This window comes from Eutrigla gurnardus (genome assembly GCF_963514095.1).
Source record: "Eutrigla gurnardus genome assembly, chromosome: 22".
In the NCBI taxonomy this organism is placed as follows: domain Eukaryota; kingdom Metazoa; phylum Chordata; class Actinopteri; order Perciformes; family Triglidae; genus Eutrigla; species Eutrigla gurnardus.
The window spans coordinates 12,894,026-12,916,350 of record NC_139933.1 but is presented as its reverse complement, the minus strand read 5'-3'; the positions used below and the strand labels follow the sequence as shown (position 1 = coordinate 12,916,350).

The following is a 22,325-nucleotide window of genomic DNA, read 5'->3' as shown; positions in this document are numbered from 1 at the left end:
TGTTTTATTTTTAAATCAGTCTGCAGTACAAATGTTGCACTCTGATTGGTCAGCCCCAAAGCAGGAAATGAATGACGTTATCAAAAATAGAGCTATGCAGGAAGCTGCTTACATTCAGTCAGATTAATAAAAACTGCTTTACAATATAAAAATCTGCCTCATAAAAATATAAATCTACAAAAGGGAAGATTTCAGACTTTTTATCAAGAAGAAATTAACATTAATATTAATAACTCCCTTTTTAAATTAATGCCAATCCCCCTTAAAAGGGAGAATACATAGAATGACATTTCCAGACCACCTTAAACACAACCAGCTTCTTCCTGTCAAACAATGAAATGTGGTTCATTAGGAGACATCTGGACATTAAAGACCCTTTTAGAGTCAACAGCAATGAAATCATAAAACCATAACAATCTTCATAGATCCCTTATATTATTACTTTTGTGACCCATATTCATAATGGAAAAACCTCCAACACAGTTTGACCTGAATATAAGACAACATCTTAATATTTGTTGACAACATCAGATATTCTGTGTGAATGTGGAGAGAAGGATGGGAACATGATCATTATTTAATATTAAGGGTTTCTGTAGCCTTCAAAAACCTGAAGGAAGAGCTCTCAAAATGTAAATACAGCTCTGGAGTTAGACACCATGCCAAGCTAACAGATTTGACACTGAACCATCCTGAGAATCAACATTAAAACAGCGCAATAGCCCTTTACTTGGAGGCAGTGACCGTCTCATTAGGGTGACCAATCACAGCACATCATTAACGTTCACCAATCAGATGTCACGTAGGAGGAGGAGTGCCGTGTGATTGGATGGGAGAGGCAGAGGGGGCGGGGCTAATACTGCTGATCCTGGAGCTTTACCAAGAATATTTGTTTGAATTGAATTTGTTTTTAAAAACCATCAGATTGGCTCCTTTCAATGGTGCATTCAAGGACACGAGGACAACTGAGTGCTGAGTTGCTAGAAATTCTTTGATCATCACGTCTTTTCTGGTTGGTTCATTTACATTTAGTCGTTTGAACCAATCAAACCAGAGACGGAATTGTAAAAGTCTAAAAGTTAAATTTCAGATTGTCCTTGAACACACCAACAAAGACAGATTTTGTCACAAACAAAGTTTCAGTCGCGCAACAATGATAAACCGGCAGGACGCCAATCAGCAGGAATTACAAACAATCAGAATCGCCCAATTGTCATTATGACATCATCCAGCATGGTCCTGTTCCAGAAAGCAGCTTTAGTCCAGGTCAGAGTTCAGGTTTAGTTCAGGTAAGAATTCAGGTTTACTTCAGGTCTGAGTTCAGGTTTACTTCAGAGTTCAGCTTTAGTTCAGGTCAGAGTTCAGGTCTAGTCCAGAGGCCTGTACTATGAAGAAGAATTTGGGGTTAGCCAGGTAACTTCAAAGTTAACTCTGGGTTTTCAGTCCTATGATGGTGGATCACTTCTTACTGGGGTACATCGCCATGGTAACTTACGCTGCAGAGCTAACCTGCTCCGGAGCAGGGTATGTTCCAGTTAAGAGATCAATGTGTATAAAAGCACCGCCTACTGAATAATCAGCTCTCTTGGAAGATTGCGTGGAGCTTGGTGCGCAAGGTTTACTTCAGTCAGAGTTCAGCTTTAGTTCAGGTCTGAGTTCAGGTTAAGTCCAGGTCAGAGTTCAGGTTCAGTTCAGGTCAGAGATCAGGTTTAGTTTAGTCAGTTCAGGTCAGAATTCAGGTTTAGTCTTAGCGTCAGTGCAATCTGCTTCCTGAAACGGGGCCCAGCAGTGAAGTGTCATTGGATGGCTGTGAGTCTTGACGGGTCAGAGGACTTGCAGGTCTGGACGGACCCCTCCACCTCCTGGATCCATGTTACTGGTCTGCTCCTCAGTGGCCCATTATGTGCTTGATGTGACCCTGAAACAGAGAGAAAACAGAAGCCCCTTTTAGACAGATGCTTCCGCCGTAATGGCGGAAAGGCGAGTCAAAATATGCCGAGAACCGGAGCGTTTAGATAGAACTTTGTTTGCAGCATAACGCCTCAAAGGTGTCTGTGTTTAGATAGCACCCCCGCATTGCAGAATGAGTGAGACGTCCCACTGAATGGCTGCAGTCTCGTCTGTGGACTCGACGGCCGTGTGACGTATTCAACGAACGTCGGAAATCTGTTGAAAAATTAACTTGATGCATCAAAACAACTATGAAGGGTGAACTTTTGCTCGTCTCGCATATTTACATGACTCTTCAACTCCAAGCAAAATTGCTGTGCATCATAAACATGTCTATGCATATTACGGCGGCTCGTACGAGCAATTACCGGCGTTTTATCTGCTTCGGATCTACACTCTAAGCTTGTTAAATCTGCCAGCGGGGTGTCGCCCTGGTAACATGTTTTCCCTACGTCACGTCTTTTCCGCCTCGGGTGCTCGGAGTGTTAAGATAGTCACCATGGTGATGGAGACCTGTTGTCAGAGGTCAAAGGTCACATGGTATCAGCCGCGTGCAGGTCTATGACCTTCACGTTACTCACTGATCACATGACTGACTTCTGGCTGGAGAATAAATAAGTCTTACTGGTTCTCCTCCGAGACACCTGGGACAGCAGAGCTGAGGTCGGGACTGGACCACACCCACCTGCATCAACACACACCCACAACAGGTTACCATAGTAACAGCTCCAAAACATCACCATCTGCTCTATGGATCATCTATAATCCGTATATAAACACATTGCATATGCATACATTTCATACACAACAAGTAAATAATAATTTCATAGAATAACTGTTAATGATTTGGGAAGCATGTTGTCATGGCGACCTAAACTCACCTGCTGTTTTTGGAGTGGATTCGACATCGGAAAGGTTTGTGTCGTTTCCATGGGACACTCAGTCACCTGGAGCTCCGCCCCCAAACACAATCGCTTCTGGAAACATCATCATCATCAACACCTTCATCATCATCATCATCACCATCACCATCAACAATTAGCAAAGTTGTGAAGGGTATTGTCACTTGTAGTAGAGTTCATAATAATACAGTCCTTCATAATAATACAGCCCTCAAGCCCCATAGCCTATTATGTTTATCCGTTCACTGCACCTGATTTTTTCACTTTTCAATTTGCACTTTAATTTACTGCTATTTATACATTTTATACGTATTGCTTTTTTTATAGGTTGTTTCTTTACCTATTCTTTATCTTTAGTTACTGTGTTGTCACTGTGTGTAATGCTGCTGCTACACTTTAATTTCCCAGCTTGGGATCAATAAAGTCTGTCTGTCTATCTATCTATTTTTACAGTGTGGTATTAGTACTTTTACTACAGTATTAGGAGTATAACTTCTTCCACCACGTGTGGCGAGGAGGTCCGTTAAAACAATAACCATCTTCATCACTCACCGCTCTGCAGCTCCACGGCTCCACTTCCGCTTCCAAGCTTCTCTTTTTCAGCGCGTTAACACACTGCATGCTAACAGCGAATACTGCAGGTCAAAAACGGTTAGCCGGTTAGCATTAGCCGATAATGCGCAGACGGAAGTTGTAGGATGCCCGCTCACCGTGAATAAAACCATGTAAAACCAGTGTAAACGTTAGCCGACGAGCGTTTGTCCGTCTGCGAACTGGTGTTACTGTCGACCGACCTTCTGTTGACCGGCTTCAAGCTTACAGCAACTACGCCAACACTTCCGGTACAAGAAGTACCGCGGTATCCAAATTAAAAGCACCATCATACTATTTGTTTTTTATTCACATTAGTATAGCGAAGCAACAGTTGTTGATTAATCGTTGAATTGTGGTCAGAACTTTGTTTAAGTGAAACATCTACATTGATTCAACATTTAAAACCAGAGAGTTTCAACGTTCAAAAACACTGAATGTCATTGGTTGTCTCAGCCGTCCAATCAGGAGGGGCGGGCTCATATTTGAATTCCTAGTTCCAGCGTTTTCAGAGTTTTTCCTCGCGGCAGAGCGAGAGATTCTAACGTCACGTCACGCAACGTTTCCCCCTTATGTGCGTCAGTATTACCATATTAAAGTGGGAAAAGCTTTTTGGTTGTTTGTTTATTGACCACCAACAGTCTGGCCTGCCAGAGGCCGTGTCCCGGCCTTCATTGTAGTCCAGATACAGAGATCGTGTCCCAGCCTTCATCATAGTCCAGAGACTGAGAACATGTCATCGTAGTCCAGAGTCCGAGCCCATGTCCGAGCCTTCATACCTTGCCCCTCAACAACTTAGAAAGTGAAGTTAACTACAACACCCAGAAAGCTTTGCTCTGAGAATCAGCGGTCTTCAGATTGTTCTTTAATTAAGTTAACTTAATTTTTTAGGCTGCGCCTCCTGTTCTCATCTACTTTCCAGGCGAAGCAAAGTTCATCTCAAACGAGCCTAATGTCACAACTTATTTTAAAGTCAACATTTCTTTTTCTTTATAAAGTGACCACATTTGAGCAGCAGGTGGCAGCAGAGTGTTGATCAAAACAATAAGAGACAGCCGGACTATGACGTTGATGATGTTCTGTCTCTCCTGTGGCTTTTTGAAGTGAGTGTTTTAAAGGGCTCATATTATTCTCCTTTTCAACAAGTTAATAAAGATACTTGAGGTCTCCAAACCTGGTCTTTGAGTTACTCATCTGGAATGTGTATATAACCCTCGGTTTCACCCCTTCACCAGAAGGGTTAACAACCAAATTCAAGCATGAGGTTTACTGCTCATTCACCTCAGCTTGTCAGCAAAGTCCGTTGGGTTACCAGGTGCTGCATAGAGAAACCACAGGTAATGTTACTTTTGGCTAAACCAAGATGTCTGTTATTATTCACATAACATGACAATTATCATGTGTGATTCACACTCAGTTACAACATATGCCACAGCTGGAGGAGTAGGCCTAAGTATCATCAAAACATCCTGGTTGGAACAGTCTGCCTGAAAAAAATGTATACGAGTAGAGCTGTCAATTTTCCTCTATCCAATTTTATTCCATATTTTTTTTCAGTCTTCTAATTATATTAGAATATTTGATGCTCAAATTCAGCCAACCATTAATATTTACTACAGTACACAGCAGCAATTGATATGCGGGGGGAGTCTGGGTGTCTTCCCCCCCGGAAATTTAGAATCAAGTAGATGCTCCTAGAAATAAATCGGCCTGTTCCCAACCGCAATTAATAACCTTTCCTCGATGTTTTGTTTACATGGTTACATTTCACTGGTCGTACCAATACGGCCATTTTATTGGCCAGCGTCAGAGTAGTTCATTTGCACATTTTTGCATGACACGATCTGATTGGCTGACGGATCCGTCGGCGCCTTAAAAGTTCAATTTTTCTGAACTTTTTTTTTTTTTTTACGCAAATGCGATGCAACGGAGCAGACCTACAATTAATTTCGGCATAATGTGATGCAAGCCCATGCAAAGTCAATGAGATCCGTCAACGGAAAAGTGTAGTGTGTACGTGTCCTTCACATTCACACACGTACGTTGACGGACCGTTACCGGACGAGAGAAGGCGTGTCTGGCACATGATGCAGTTGCAGACGCAGCCGGCTGTGATCTCGATCTGATTGGCTGATGGTTCCGTCGGCGCCCGAAAAGTTTAATTTTTCTCAACTTGAGGTAAGAGATGCAACTGATGGTACAGACACACCAACTCCGGCAGCGACGGATACGGACGCAACGGACCGTCGAACGCACCGGCGAGTGGGCAGGTCTGTGTTCAAGTTGGATCAATTGGATAGACGTCCTGCGAAGTGGGCGGGACTTGAGTTTCGCTCTGCCGTTTCCAACATGGCGGCCGGGCCACAAACGATCTCATTTTACAGTTAAACTACACGCTAAAGCATGTTTCTGAAAACATTTGAGGCGGGAAATGTGTAGTGCAGTAACAGAATCTGGAAGCACAATTCATTTTCAGCATAATGTAATGCGTGCGTGCTTGCTTTTATGTTGTTTTAGTGTTTGTCTTACACTAAAACAACATAAAAGTGGTAAAACTGCTTCAAAGTCTGTGGTTGAGTCACGGACAGTTGGTATCATCCTTTATCCACCAGTAGTGATGCATGTTGACAAGGCCGTCTTCAGTGAAATGGTTTGCTCTTGCAGACATTGTCCAGGTCTCCATCAGAAATGAAGTGAATCCTCCGGGTCTTGGAGTCCAACAGTACATGCAGGCTTTGTGTGAGTATTACAGCCAACAGAACAAGTAGCATGTTTAGTTCTCTTCGGCTGTTGTTGCTGACCGGTGCCATAGAAAGCACATTGTGGATTCAGCTATTCTGTGGGCGGAACCACGCTGGGGGGGGGTCTAGTGTCCCACATTTGTCACACAGATGCAGAATCTTACCATGATGTAGTTTCGTAAAACTGTTGGTTTGTTCAGAGAATTTCTTTAAATGGAGAAAATGTGGGTTTGAAAACCATGAACAAAGTAGATTTAGCATAATATGGCCCCTTTACTCAAATCATCTTCACCTTCATCTTGACCAGCGCTTCAGAAGTGACATAGCTCTGAAGTTTGTAGAGACTCGGAGGTTTGTTTGGTGTCCATGTTGGAGTGCAGGGCCCCTTGGGGAGATCTATGGGAGCATGAGTTCACCCTCTCCCTGCCTCACCCACCCTCACCCAGCCTCACCCTCACCCAGTCTCACCCCACATTCTTGTGTCACATTAAAGCAACCACAGGGTGAGTTATAATGAGGAACAGACACTCTGTTTATCACTATTATTTCATGTTTTCAGGCCACGCAACACGCACACACACACACACACACACACACACACACACACATACACACACACACACACACACACACGTAACTAGCAGAGAAACAGTTGAACCATGACACAGAATGAGGTTAGCCTTAGCATATTAGATATGAGAATCATTATTTCATCCAACCAGAAGGAAATCAGCCAAATGACTTGAGATGTTTTTTTTTGGTTCAGAACTGATAGTGAAAGTGAAGGTTTTATTGAAGAGTTTAATTTGAGTCTCTGTACTCCGCAGCATTAGCTAACGGGTATCTAGAAGGTCATCTCAGGACACTAATGAACCAACGAACAATCATTTACTTCATAATCAACGTGGCAGCACAAATATACATGCCACAGCACTTTCTAAAGCCAAGTGGCGTGTTATCTGTACGCACTTTGCGCTACCTACGTGTATGTCTATGCCGTGTGCCAACTCGTATTCCATTATGGCATGTTATCACCATGCATAATTGCCAGTTAGGGGTTAGGGTCATAATGTCACAATTTACAGGATAGGAAAATTGTCATTTAAGTCAATGGAGGCCAAATGGCATTGATAAACACGCCAAAAGATGATCATGCGTGGTGATAACACGCCATAATGGAATATGAGTTGGCATGTCATACATACGCCACTTCATGAGATCAGTCATAATTATCACCACACAGGGAGATACTGTCTCTCTAGACCAGGACCTGGTACCTGGTGCTGAAACCTATTGTATTTGGAGAGATTCTTATTATTTTTTAGTTATGGTTGATGTGGGTTAGGGTATTGATCTGGATTAGGGTTGATGTGGATTAGGGTCGATCAGGATTAGGTTGTTGATGTGAGTTTTGGTGTTGATGTGAAAAGGAGGAAGTCTTGGGACTAGAAGTAAGGTACAGACTTCAAATACACTGTGTTGGGACCTCAGGATTTGTGTCTATGAAACAATTCATGGATTCCGATTGAATTGTTTCTCAACATTCAGATTGGAGCGTCCTCTGTGTGAAAACACTAAGCACCTCCACAAGGGGTCTCCTGTTTGAAACCAGTCACACAGGAGGTCCTCCCCCGTCTGCCTGCAGGCCTAAAGGCAGGAACACACCGGCCCAACCGTTGGACGTCTGAAGCGTTTGGAGAGGCTCGGCCGAGGTCGGGAACACATATGTTTGGTGTGTACAGCTGCGTCGGAAGCTTTCGGAGCCGCGCGGACGTTGTCTGATCAGACTGAGCATGCGAAGTCTGAGGAGGTGGTCTGATTGGCGGTGTGCTAGCGAATCAGAGTATCCAATGGCGGTGTGTGGGCGGGGCGGAAGTGACGATGGTAAACTCCGTATTACTCGTTCCCTACTGAGACGACGTCTTCGTAAAATAATGAGCCCGAGAGCACACAACGTGAGTGTCCCCCTAGCCAGAGTCATCTTTCCAGAAATGCCAAGTATTTAGTCCTCAAAGGTCTTCTCGAGTCGAACGAATACTGAACCAAGACTGTGTGTGCATTGTTTTTATCTGCACTCCGTTCCGTCATTTCCTGTTTTCCTGTTTTGGAGTACTGGCACGAGACTAGCGCCACCCGCTGTTAAGGAGGCTTATTGCATCTCGCACAAGCGCAGAACGTACACGCTGCTGTGGTGTCGGAAGCACATCGAAGCGGTGTGTACAACGCAACTTTTCTGCCGAACGGGTCAGACGAGAGGCAACAGAGTGGGCGGAGAATGGTCGGATAAGGCAGTTGGACGTCTGGGCGGTGTGTGGGGGCCTTAAGTGACATGTAACCGTGAACTCCAGATTCCATTCTGATTGGTCAACTGCAGTGGAAGTTTTGCGTCTTACCAAGCAGGCCAAGTTGAAACCCTCTGTCTTTCTTCTGGGTTTTCACCCAAGCGGTCTCCCCATCTTCTCCTCTTCCTCCTGCGACCGCAACCTGGACAGAGGTCTCCTTTCCTACTGAAAGGTCTCATCTCCCCCCCTCTCACCTGGGATTTAATCTAGAAGATTTGTCGTAAGAATGTTTCATCTAGAAGGTTCTTCATAGAAACTTTTCAACTAGGTTTGTCGTAAAAACGTTTAGTTGAGTAGGTTTTTCATAGAAACGCTTCATCTAGAAGGTTTGTTCCAGAAAAGTTTTATTTAGAAGGTTCTTCATAGAACAGTTTTGTCTAGAATGTTCGTCGTAGAACCGTTTATTCTAGAAGGTTTTTCGTAGGAACATTTCATCTACAAGGTTTGTCGTAGAAACGTTTCATCTAGAAGGTTCTTCATAGAAACGTTTTATCTACAAGGTTTGTCGTAGAAACGTTTCATCTAGAAGGTTTTACATCGAAACATTTCATCTAGATGGTTCTTCATAGAAACGTTTCATCTAGAAGGTTCTTCGTAGAAAAGTTTCATCTAGCAGTTTCTTCATAGAAACGTTTCATCTAGAAGGTTCTTCTTAGAAACGTTTCATCTAGATGGTTCTTCATAGAAACATTTCATCTAGATGGTTCTTCATAGAAACGTTTCATCTAGAAGGTTCTTCGTAGAAAAGTTTCATCTAGCAGATTCTTCATAGAAACGTTTCATCTAGAAGGTTCTTCGTAGAAACGTTTCATCTAGATTCTAGAAGGTTCTTCATAGAAACATTTCATCTAGATGGTTCTTCATAGAAACATTTCATCTAGAAGGTTCTTCGTAGAAACGTTTCATCTAGATTCTAGAAGGTTCTTCATAGAAACATTTCATCTAAGGTTTGTTGTATATTTGAACTGAATCCTTCATAAAGAATTCAGAAATCTGTTTCATACATCTATCATTTTCTTTTCATCTATTGTTTTCTTCTCTTGCTGTCAGTTCCCTTTGTTTTAAATGATGCTGCCCCCCCCACACACACACAGTGTTAGTGAGGGATGAAATTGAGTTGTTTCAGTCTTGACTGAGAGTGCAGAATAATAGAGGAGAGGCTGAGCTATTAAAGTCAAGCATTTATAGCTTTCTATTTTCCTCCATTATTCTGTCTCCCTCTCTCTCTCTCTCTCTCTCTCTCTCTCTCTCTCTCTCTCTCTCTCTCTCTCTCTCTCTCTCTCTCACACACACACACACACACACACACACGCACACACACACACACATACACACACTGAACAACCAGCTGTGATTGGTTAACATTGGTAAACAAACACAATTACCCCCCCAATTTCCTGTATATTCCTTTTGTGTCACCATGGAAACACAGCTGTAGTATTACCAATGGTTACCGTACCAGATGAGGGGGAGGGCCTACTACCACTACTACTACTACAACTCCTGCTACTACTATAAGTACTACTACCATAGGTCTACTACTTGTACAATAACTAATACTACTGGTACTACTACCACTTTAACTATTACTACCACTACTGCGTCTACTACTACTACTACTACTACTACTACTACTGCTGCTATAGCTCCTACTACTACTACTAATTTCAACTACTACTACTACCCGTTTTGGGCAGGTTAATTAAAAATGTAATGCATTATTTATAACTTGTAACTGTCATTTCAAAGTAATTTGTTACATTTTAATATTACTGTATTTGAAATGTAAGGCATTAAACTACTATTGCATTACTTTTAAGTTACTCTCACCAAAATAACTGCAAATGTTGATTTGGCATTCTAAATGTACCTTATTACGCTCAATAAGCTCATTACACATCCAGTGGAAGGTGATGTGGTGTGATGTGATCTGATTGAGCCGGGCTTAAGGCTAAAAACAGTAGCATAGAATAGCTGCATTGATGGTCATGCAAGGAACAATCATAGCAACAACAGACAAACGGTCAAAGTCTGGTAAATTCTGATAGAGATACTGTAACTTTAGGCCTATTTATATTCAAATCAATATAGCTGTATTGCTGTATTGTATTGTAACCTTACGTCTAAAGACATGACAAGATACAACATACTTTTTTGCATTTCTATCCGTTTATTCACAGCATAGTGAAGCAAAATGTATGCTTTATCAAAAAATTTAAAATTGGCCTCAAACTTGGCCTCAAGGGATATGACTGCATCATTTCAGCAACTTCACAAAATAGTATGCAATTATACAATATTATGGCTAAAACTTAGCCTATACAATAAAACTGGCCTGAGGAAAAAAAACACACACAGGCCAAACCGGAACCTTTTAAATCACTTACAGCTAGACAATGACTATTAGCTATATGAGACTACCCAGTCACATTTCAAGGTGACGAAAAATGGAACTGAACTGCTTCAAATGAAATTAAAGTGCTTGAGCCTACTTGGACTCATAAAACACAGCTCAGATGTATTCAGTCAATCTTCACACATGACAGTAAGCTCCATATACAGGAAAAATGTAAGCACAAAAATCAAGTTTGAAGAGAAAACCTGTTACAAATATGCAGCCAAACGAGGCTGGTAAAATGTGACCATGCAATGTAGCTAGATCTATTGCTATTGGCTCTATGGGAATAGTGACATATTTCAAGATTAGAAATAACAAAATCAAAGTGCTTTAAATGAAATTAAAGTGCTTAGGCCCATTGGCCCTCATAGGAAACATAGCTCAATCATTTTAGTCTGACTTCAGACCAGAAAAAGAAGCACAGCCATACAAGACAAACATGGAAACAGACTGGTACTCCCAAATATACAAACAGAGGTAGCATACAGCCAAACAAGGCTTGTAAAATTGACTTATATAGCCTGTTTATTCTCTATGGTGGGGAGCTAACCTATTCCACCACCTACTTGACTGAAATATCTGTTGAGGTGCATCACAAGAAGGTGTTGAAAGCGTCCATCATGAAGACAGTTGCGTTTTGGGGTGAGCACAAGATTGCAGAGACTGAAAAGTCGTTCTACTCGTGCGCTGGATGGTGTTGGTGCATTGTAATGGAGTGCAATTTTTGGAAAAGAAACAGAGACTTTCCATCACGGGCAGAATTCAAGTAAGACGTTACCTCTGTTTCCACTGACATGGGTGCATCAGCCGAGACACTGACCTGTTCTTCAAAGGAGAAAAAGTCCTCCTCACTTGGGGCAACAGCAGCAGGTTGAGGGGTATCAGGCATCAGGGCTGCAGGCTCCTTGGTTTTTAGGGAGCGACACTCACGCACACACATGATTGATGTGGTCTCTTCTGGTTTCCTAATTTACCCAGTGCAGCTTAAACTTGGGCAGTGACAGAAACCAGTAGCGCAGTCTTGGAATCAATTGTTGCAGCAAATTGAGTTTTGATTGCTCCCACAATAACCTTCGGCAATCCAGTAGTCATTGGTGATAGACCATTTTTCATTGCTAAGGTTTTGACTATTAGAACCTCTAGTGTTGGTTGAAGCGGCCCATAAAAACAAGTGTCCTCACCCTAGATGTCCAGCGCAACTGCAAAAGTATTCCTTGAGAAACTGGTATTCCCTGTCGTTCATAGATTTAATCTGAAACTGTGTGCAGAGATGATTAATGTCAGTGAGAGGCATTTCTATGATTCGTGCATTTGGCTGTAGCACTACGGTACACCGCTCTTGATTCTGGATTGGTTGCAAGCCATTTATCAACCTCATATTTGCTGGACTGTAAAGTCCACTTCCCCTTCGCAGCCCTAATCCACCTCCTCCTCCTCTTCCTCTTCAGACTCAACATGCTGATAGTTGTTAAATGCCTTCACAAAGTTGCTACCGTTTATCGGTCAAACATGCAGTGACTTTGTCATGAGTAAGGCCATATTCTGAGAAAATGTCCTCAATCTCTGTAGCAATTTTATCATAAGTGTAACGACCCCTGTCTACAGGCTATTGCCCCCTTCCTCCATTTGAAACTTTCATTATTGATCCAGTGCACCGTGACCCTGATAAGGTAGCTGCACTCCAATTATCAGAGGTGGTGGACACGTGGTTCTGTGGTTCAATGGTCTTTTTAAGTTCCCCTGCCATGATTGTGTATGCCTTATCCAAGTCCTTTGCGAAGGTTTTTCTGTTTGGAAGTAAATACTGAAAATATAAGAAATAGCCAGATATCAATTTTGAGGGTCTCATGCAATTAACACTACAAATTAGCTAAAGGGCCTTACAATGTAAACCCCCAATGCAACCACCTATTTTTGTAAGGGCTGGCCCTGCTGAATATGAACGTAAATTAACGTTGAAACATTGGGGGTGCACAAGGCTACCTGTCCCATGAGAAGATTTACATTAAAAATATGTGTCAAAAACTTACAATTTGTATGTAGAGATATTGGTCTCTATTAAGGGAAAGCTAATTAGCCTATACAATACATTTTCTAAAAACAATGTCCTCTAGATATGATTAAACATGCATGAACATGTTTCACCTTCCTTTGTCATGGACAGTATATTCATATAATGCATCTACATTGTATTTCAAGTTTTTAAATTTTTTTTAAAATCTATTACTGTGGCAGAAACAGGAAGTGCATCCCAAATTTTCAATGTTAACGTTCAAATTCAAGTTCAGTAGGCTATTGACAGACCTTCCAAAAATAATTGGTTTCAACATTATTTATTGTTTATTGTGTTTAACAGAAGTTTGTGTGTTTTATCTCGATACATATTGACGTGATTCACATTGACGCTATGTCTCTCTCTCAATAGCCCAGTGACAGTTAACCTGTTGAGGCAAATATATCTTACCTTGTCATTGCAAGTCACGACAGCTGATAAGTTTTCTGAAAGTGGAGAATCCACTGTTGCGGCAGCATATCTTCAACGACATACTCCGCCACGAGTCTCCTATAACCTCTTGAGGTTGAACTGCTTTGTTTTATCCCCGCTCTCATCCTCCCTTTGCTTCCTTTTTGCAAGCTTAACATTAGCATTATGCTAAATATTAGCTAAATGCTTGGTTAAATTGCTGGTGCTATTTCAGGAAGTTAATAAATCTGTTGGTTTTGTACACAAAGTGCACTTAAATATAATATTCTTGATGTCCTTATTTCGGACAAACCGAACGTGAATGGGTGTATGTCCATCTCGCAAAAGTATTATCCAACATTGGGTCTGCTGCTACCGCAATCATCATCTCTTTATCATGACTGTGGGTTTGTAGCGTTGGTTTCCTGTTTTATTTTTTAGTCCTTCTGTCTTGTGTTCTCACGTGCTTTGCTTCCTGTCTTGGTTTCCCTCCTTTTTTCTGTCTCCCAGTAGTGTCTCATTGGGCCCTAGTTTCGTAGACTAGGCGTAGTCAGCGCCAGGCGCGGCGCTACTATTGGGCCTGGTGGGCCTGGGCCCACCCATTTTAGGCCTGGGCCCGCCCATTTTGACTCATGCCTACTGATTAGTGAGTGATTTTCTTTCTAGCTGTTCATCCAATAAGCAGCCTGAGGAAAGCTTTGAGTGAAGGCTTCTCAGCCAATCTTCTACCCCGTGTGGACTACTAAGCCCGCCCACAGGCTGCATCGTCACCAGCAAGTGATCCAATAAAATGAATGACTTTGGCGCGCAAGCTTTGAGATGAGAAATGCGTGTCCACAGGCAGCGGTGTTTCCCCGCGTCCCATTCATTGTCTATGTGAAAAGCCGTGCAATGCATTCTGGTAGCGTTGCGGCGAATGTCGAGAGACGGCGCGCGAGTTGGCCGCACCTCATTTGCCTAAAGTTGAGGTCGAATCTACTTTATGCTAATCAGAGGCGCCGGGCTCGACTCGCCTCCTCGGGAACGCTCGCGAACGCTCGCAAAAATCTGTTGTTTAAAGGACAGCGCCTGTCAATCATCCTCTAGTGGCAGCCCACCAAGCGTGCGATACTGGGAAGCGGCGCGTCCACACGCGTTTAAAATCGCCCCTGTGGACACGCACCTTCAGACAGAACAGACCCCGTTTTTTTTTGTTTTTTTTTGGCTTATTTTAATTGGCCCATCCACTTTTCTTGTGGCCCACCCACAATCAAAATCCTGGCGCCGCTAGTGGTCAGCGCGCAGCGCACGTGCGCCATGCCGACGGGGTGTGTCCGCCTGGACTTTCCAAGTTTTGTGCACCGCGCAGGCTTGCGCAGGCACACCTCCCGTCTCGCCCACCCGCGCAAGTGGGAAAGAGGGAGGAGAAGAAGGCGTGAGTGGGAGACAAGGAGGAGACGAGGCGTGGACTGGGATTAACACAGCCGATTCAAATCTTCACCAATCAAATGAGCTCCTCTCCTCACCTTTAATGGGTTAGGGGAGGTTCAGTGCAAGTTCTGTCACTTGACAACAACCCAATGACAGAAGCAGCGCCGTTCCCACCACACGCATCACGCGCTGTACGTGCGTATCATAATAATAACAATGCCGATATTATAAAAAACAGGAGAGAGAGAGGGAGATGTTTTGGTCCGAGAGGCTGAGTTTCCGTTACGCGCCATCCGCCTTTGATCTGACGTCAGATGTGATGGGTCAATCTATATAGATATAAATTCACGTGTTGATTCAATTAGTTGCATTAAATAGTGTTTGTTGTGATTATTTATTGCATTTAAATGTGCCTGGAACTGTGGAAACCTGCCTGTGAGGTCTCGGCGATGTGTGCGCACTGCGCGCCGGTCAGCCAAACTTCCACTCCGCCAGCTGTGATTCGCCTTGAATGAATGGACTTTATATGCGCCTTGCGCCTTACGCCAAGGGTAGACTAGGTTGGAGCTGGCAGGCTTTTGGCGAAGTCTCGGCGAGGCTTTTTGCCACGAAACTTCCGCTACACCAAGCTGAATCTGTGACGCCTCCCCCTGCTGAGCCGCCACACCCATCTTGGCGCAGGCGATCCACCAAACTGACAAACTGACAAACTTGCATTACGCCGGCTCCGCCACCCTGCGCCACCCTGCGCCACCCTGCGCCACCCTGCGCCACCCTGCGCTGCGCCGCGCCACGAAACTAGGGCCCATTGTCTCGTCAGCCTTGCCTCTTGTTCTCCCCAATCCCTATAGCCTGCCCTTGTGTTTCCACGCCTGTCTGTCGTTAAACCTAATCAACCCTAGTGTATTTAAGCTGTGTGTTTCTCTTCTGTCTTTGCTTGGTCGTCATGTTTTATCCCGGATGTGTGTCCACCACCTGATCTGTCCTGCTCTTTGTCTGCATTATTGTTTGTGAGTTTTGTCTTTGTTTTGGATTATCTTGGTCTTTGTTTTTTGATAGTTTTTTTGCCCTTGTGGCCTCCCTGAGTTTGTTTTTTTTTGCACACATGTAGAAATTGTACATCTTTTATTTTGTGCATTAAGACCATCTGGCATTGTGTTCCTGAGGAAGGTCTTGATTGAGCTGTCGTCATCGGAGTTGTGTTGAGGATCTTCAGCAGAGACACGCTAATTTAATACATTACACTACCAGCGATGATGATGTCAAGACGCCGTTATGGCATTATGCTGTAAAACAAAGTTCTTAATGTTGCGATCCTGGCGCATTGAGGGTTCTTCTCTCTGTGATTACGGTGGAATCTGTATGTAATAACGCCTCCAGTCTCTGAGAAGGTGCCCTGAAAACTTGACAAGCTGGTACAAAGCCACAGCATAACTTCTTATTGCTTGAGACGTGTGACCATTTTCATTTCCTTTTTCTTTTCTGGACTTTCTCCATGACTCGCCCGTTATTTACTCTGACTCGCTGCCTTCAACGTCTGTCGCTTCATGTTTTTTATGCAGGTTGATGAACAAACCATTTGCTCTCTGCTGCCACCAGTTGGTTGGAGGTGTAAACGCCCTCCCTTCTCCTTGTAGTGAAGAGAAGTAAACTGCGTATTTCATGAATTTATAACGAGAGTGAACACAGGGCCCCAATCGGAAATACAGCCACTACTGGTAACCGTAGACAACCTAGGACTGTCATGGTTTCCCAGGAAGTTTAGACCCACAATGCTCGGCCACCAGGAGATAGAAATGAAAAAACAGCCTTTATTAATGCAATTAAAGTGCAAAATCCCTCGATGAAAAAGATGACAAGGCAAAGTAACAAAAGAAAACAGGCAAAAGCTCCACAACCAGGAAACAGACGATTGACAACTCGAAATCTCTAAACCCTATGCATGTTACCACGTAGGGGAACGTCGGCTTGAACCGAGAGCCGACCTTAAGTACACGCACCACCGGTGATCCGATTGATGAGATTGTGTACAGGTGCGCCAGCAATCAAAGCGAGGGAGCTCAGAGCTGCACCCGGACCGGGGGAAGATATAACTAAAACAGAGAGGAGAAAAAACAAAACTGACAACCCTGACAAGAACATGTTTAATCTGCATTTTTATTGCAGATTATACATTTATGTTGCCAACTAGGCTATATTGTTCTTGTATTTGCTTGTAAAAAAACATTTAAAAAATGTTTTATTCAATGAAGGCTATTGATTCTTCTTCATGTGGTACTACTTCTACTACTAAGTTCTACTATTGCTACTGTTACTTCTACTATTACTAATACTACTACAACTGCTTCTGCTACTACTACTATACTGCTACTACCACTACTACTACAACTACTACTACACAGGAATGGTAAAGATTACAACAGCCTGGAGCCTTTCAGGTTCTCTCATTAATTATTAGTCATTGATCAGGTTCACCTGGAACCCAGCAGGACCAAAAGGATTTGGGCTACCAGACCTTTCACACCAGTCAAGGTCAGGAAAGGTCTGGTTTTAGATCAGAGGTCTGGTTTTTGGTCCCAGATCTAAGTTTTGGTCGCATCTCTGGCTTTTGGTCCCAGATTGGGATTTTGGTCCCAGGTCTAGTTTTGGTTACAAGTCTGGTTTTCATTGCAGGTCTGATTCACAATGAGCTACCTCAGTTATTTTCACTCCAGCCTCAGGGCCAGTCCTCTTATTGTGGAATAACAACCAGCCAATCAGAGCGCTCCTCTGTATTTATCTGTCCTACTTCCCTTGTAATTATTTGTTCATTGAACTTCATCACATGTTGTGTTTATTTTAGTCAAAGCTGTGTTTCACCGTCTCATTTACACCTCCACCAGGGATTAGCACTTATACATAAAACATGTGGTAAATGTTCTGATATCCGCTGCTAATCTGAATTAATTGAATGAGCTCAGCCGTGAAAAAAAAACGTGAAAAACACTGTTAATCTTCTGAAGGCCTGAAAGTCACAGTTTCTGTCCTGAAACCACCTCAACCAATTTTTTGTTCATATAAATATGTGGAATAAAAACACACTGTAGCATTTAACAGATAAAAACACACTAGCAGTTAACATGTAAAAAACACTGTAGCATTTAACACGTAAAAACACACTATAGCATTTACATAAGAAACACTGTTGCATTTAACACGTAAAAACACACGATAGCATTTACACGTGATAACACACATCAGTATTTAACATGTAAAAGCACGCGGTAGCATTTAACATGTAAACTTGCACTGTAGCATTTAACACAAAAACACTGTAGCAGTACACATGTAAAAACACAATATCATTTAACATGAAAAAAAAAAAAACTGTAGCGTTTAACACAAACACACGAAATAGCATTCAACATGTGAAAACACTAGCATTTAACACGTGAAAACACACGATAGCATTTTAACACATTAAAAAACACGATAGCATTTTATACGTGAAAAGACATTTAACACGTGAAAACACATGATAGTATAATTGCGTGAAGACGCACAATGGCATTTAACATGTAATAACACACTGTAGCATTTAACACGTAAAAACACGGTAGTATTTAACATGTAAAAATACTGTAGCATTTAACACATAAAAAACAGTGTCGCAATTAACAAGTAAAAATAGACTGTAGCATTTAACACATAAAAACACTGTAGCATATAACACGTAAACATGGTAGCATTTAACACGTAAAAATACTGTAGCATTTAACACGTGAAAACACATGATAGCATTTTATACGAATAAACACGTGATAACATTTAACACGTGAAAACACATGATAGCATTTAACGCGTGAAAACACAATAGAATGTAACATGTGATAACACACATTAGCATTTAACATGTAAAACACACTGTAGCATTTAACACATAAACACAAAATAGCATTCAACACGTCAAAACACAATAGCATTTTATACGTGAAAACACACGATAGCATAATTGCTTGAATACGCATGATGGCATTTAACACGTAAAAAGCACACTGTAGCATTTAACAAGTAAAAACATGGTTGCATTGAACATGTAAAAATACTGTAGCATTTAACACAAACGCTGTAGCAATTAACACGTAAAAATACACCGTAGCATTTAACACATGATAGCATTTTATACGAATAAACACGTGATAACATTAAACATGGTAAAACACATGATAGCATTTAACACATGAAAACACATGATAGCATTTCACACATAAAAATGCACGATACCATTTGACACATAAAAAACACACTATAGCATTTAAAACGTACAAACACTAGCTTTTAAAGCAATTCTTACCTTTTTGGCATTTCACACAGCACTTAGAAAAAATTCGAACATGAACAATTTCGCCTCCCTCCAAAGACCCACCCTCTGACCTCTGACGCTCCCTCCTCCGACGACGCATGCGGTGAATGTGAGAAGCGCAAGTGACAGGTCAATGGAGTCAGATTCAGAGGCACCGGTAAGTGAAAACAAAAAAAACATTAATTAATAATATTCTATTCTATATGTGGTATAAAATAAAATGCCCTCGTAACGTTTAGTTACCTTTGTAGTCTGACAAACTACTGTTAACGTTATTCTCGTAATTATTGTATTTCATCGCCTGTTTGTTTACAGTCAAATGCATAATTTTCGGCCAAATAAAAGTAGGGAGCAGCTGGGGGTGGAAGTGGCGGCTCGCCTTGGTCGGTCATCGTCAGTTCTTTGCCGTTCCTTGCTATCTCTCACAGACCGCTCTACCGCTCTGCTGCTCTGCCAGATAGGCGCACGACTTGCAAGCCGTGACTGTGCAGGCGACGCTGCGACAGATGACAGGCAGGAAGCTCGGCCAATCAGTTTATTCGGTCCGAATGAAATGATTGTCAGACTTTTATCAGAAATATATGAGAATTAATTATTGATGAGTTTCAACACCTGATGGAGCATTCAACACGTGAAAACATGATAGCGTTTAACGGGATACGTTTTTATCCCGGTCTAACAGCTCATCCCGGCTCGTCTTCAGGCCTGCCAGGGAGACCTCGCTCCAGACCTGGATCAGTTGAGCGTCCCTGACAACAAGCATGTCTTCCTGACGGCCGGCACCCCCTCCGGTGAGTATGATGCTTTTGTTCTGTCAGGGACCCCGATGTAAACCACGCTCTCAGACCATCTGATAAAAACTCTAAGTGATTTATCGTTTTACATACGTGCTCCAACATGGTCATGAAACACATCTGCTTCGTTTTGGATTGATTGATGACCATCTAGGTGGACTTCCTGGTCTCTGAGGGATTATGTGTAGACCACATTCAGGTGGACGTGTGCCGGAATTTAACTTGTTGATTTCAAGATCCGGATTAAATTCAAATTAACAACATATCGTTTGATATTGGCACACACGCCTACGCATGCATACAGTGCTGGCCAAAAGTATTGGCACCCCTGCAATCCTGTGAGATAATGCTCAATTTCTCCCAGAAAATGATTGCAATTACAAATGCTTTGGTATTAATATCTTCATTTATTTTGCTTGCAATGAAAAAACACAAAAGAGAATGGGAAAAAAAGTCAAATCAATTATCATTTTACACAAAACTCCAAAAATGGGCGGGACAAAAGTATTGGCACCCTCAGCCTAATACTTGGTAGCACAACCTTTAGACAAAATAACTGCGAACAACCGCTTCCGGTAACCATCAATGAGTTTCTTACAATGCTCTGCTGGAATTTTAGACCATTCTTCTTTGGCAAACTGCTCCAGGTCCCTGAGATTTGAAGGGTGCCTTCTCCAAACTGCCATTTTGAGATCCCTCCACAGGTGTTCTATGGGATTCAGGTCTGGACTCATTGCTGGCCACTTTAGAAGTCTCCAGTGCTTTCTCTCAAACCATTTTCTAGTGCTTTTTGAAGTGTGTTTTGGGTCATTGTCCTGCTGGAAGACCCATGACCTCTGAGGGAGACCCAGCTTTCTCACACTGGGCCCTACATTATGCTGCAAAATTTGTTGGTAGTCTTCAGACTTCATAATGCCATGCACACGGTCAAGCAGTCCAGTGCCAGAGGCAGCAAAGCAACCCCAAAACATCAGGGAACCTCCGCCATGTTTGACTGTGGGGACCGTGTTCTTTTCTTTGAAGGCCTCGTTTTTTCTCCTGTAAACTCTATGTTGATGCCTTTTCCCAAAAAGCTCTACTTTTGTCTCATCTGACCAGAGAACATTCTTCCAAAACGTTTGTGGCTTTCTCAGGTAAGTTTTGGCAAACTCCAGCCTGGCTTTTTTATGTCTCTGGGTCAGAAGTGGGGTCTTCCTGGGTATCCTACCATAGAGTCCCTTTTCATTCAGACGCCGACGGATAGTACGGGTTGACACTGTTGTACCCTCGGACTGCAAGATAGCTTCAACTTGTTTGGATGTTAGTCGAGGTTCTTTATCCACCATCCGCACAATCTTTCGTTGAAATCTCTCGTCAATTTTTCTTTTCCGTCCACATCTAGGGAGGTTAGCCACAGTGCCATGGGCTTTAAACGTATTGATGACACTGCGCACGGTAGACACAGGAACATTCAGGTCTTTGGAGATGGACTTGTAGCCTTGAGATTGCCCATGCTTCCTCACAATTTTGCTTCTCAAGTCCTCAGACAGTTCTTTGGTCTTCTTTCTTTTCTCCATGCTCAATGTGGTACACACAAGGACACAGGACAGAGGTTGAGTCAACTTTAATCCATTTTAACTGGCTGCAAGTGTGATTTAGTTATTGCCACCACATGTTATGTGCCACAGGTAAGTAACAGGTGCTGTTAATGACACAAATTGGAGAAGCATCACATGATTTTTCAAATGGTGCCAATACTTTTGTCCACCCCCTTTTTTATGTTTTGTGTGGAATTATATCCAATTTGGCTTTTTGACAATTCTTTTTGTGGTTTTCCATTGAAGACAAAAGAAATGAACATTTTAATATCAAAACATTTGTAATTGCAATCATTTTCTGGGAGAAATTGAGCATTATCTGACAGAATTGCAGGGGTGCCAATACTTTTGGCCAGCACTGTACGTGCACACATACACACACACAAGCGCACACACAAGCGCACACACATGCACACAGACACATTTAACAAGGAGGCTGCTCTTTGATCTGAGAGCGGCACCATTTACCGTAGTTTAAATCGTTTTGGAGAGAGATGGGGGGAGTGGGGGGGGGGGGGGGGGGGGAGAGAGAGGGGGGGGAGAGACAGAGAGAAGCACACACAGAGGGGGAGAGAGAGAGGGAGGGAGGGAGAGAGACAGAGAGAGGGGAGAGAGAGAGGGGGAGAGAGGGAGACACAGAGAGAGAGAGAGAGAGAGAGAGAGAGAGAGAGAGAGAGACTCCGTGACCGGATCCCTCTCCCCCTCTCTGTGTTTCTCCCCCTCTCTCTCTGTCTCTCTCTCCCTCTCTCTCCCCTCCCTCTCTTTCCCTCTCCCCTCCCTCTCTCGCTCTCTGTGTGTGTGTGTGTGTCTCTCT

General features: G+C 42.8%; 1 protein-coding gene across 1 annotated transcript; it reads right to left on the bottom strand.

Annotated features, from left to right (window-relative positions):
* Positions 1-15: 15 nt before the first annotated feature.
* On the bottom strand, positions 16-3,644 carry LOC311033344 (uncharacterized protein). The gene is made up of 5 exons (XM_084040677.1): positions 3,563-3,644; positions 3,405-3,487; positions 2,832-2,927; positions 2,576-2,635; positions 16-1,918 (listed from the first exon to the last, which is right to left on the bottom strand). Exons 2-5 carry the CDS (start codon positions 3,471-3,473, stop codon positions 1,889-1,891), a joined length of 255 nt encoding a protein of 84 aa, XP_083896803.1. The 5' UTR covers positions 3,474-3,487; positions 3,563-3,644; the 3' UTR covers positions 16-1,888.
* Positions 3,645-22,325: the final 18,681 nt, after the last annotated feature.

Excerpts from the sequence above, each read along its gene's own strand:
- LOC311033344 (XM_084040677.1), bottom strand. The coding sequence starts at position 3,473 with ATGCAGTGTGTTAACGCGCTGAAAAAGAGAAGCTTGGAAGCGGAAGTG. Across the intron at positions 2,928-3,404 it reads AGCCGTGGAGCTGCAGAGCG|AAGCGATTGTGTTTGGGGGC; the intron begins GTGAGTGATGAA and ends TGATGTTTCCAG. Across the intron at positions 1,919-2,575 it reads GGTGTCTCGGAGGAGAACCA|GGTCACATCAAGCACATAAT; the intron begins GTAAGACTTATT and ends TCTCTGTTTCAG.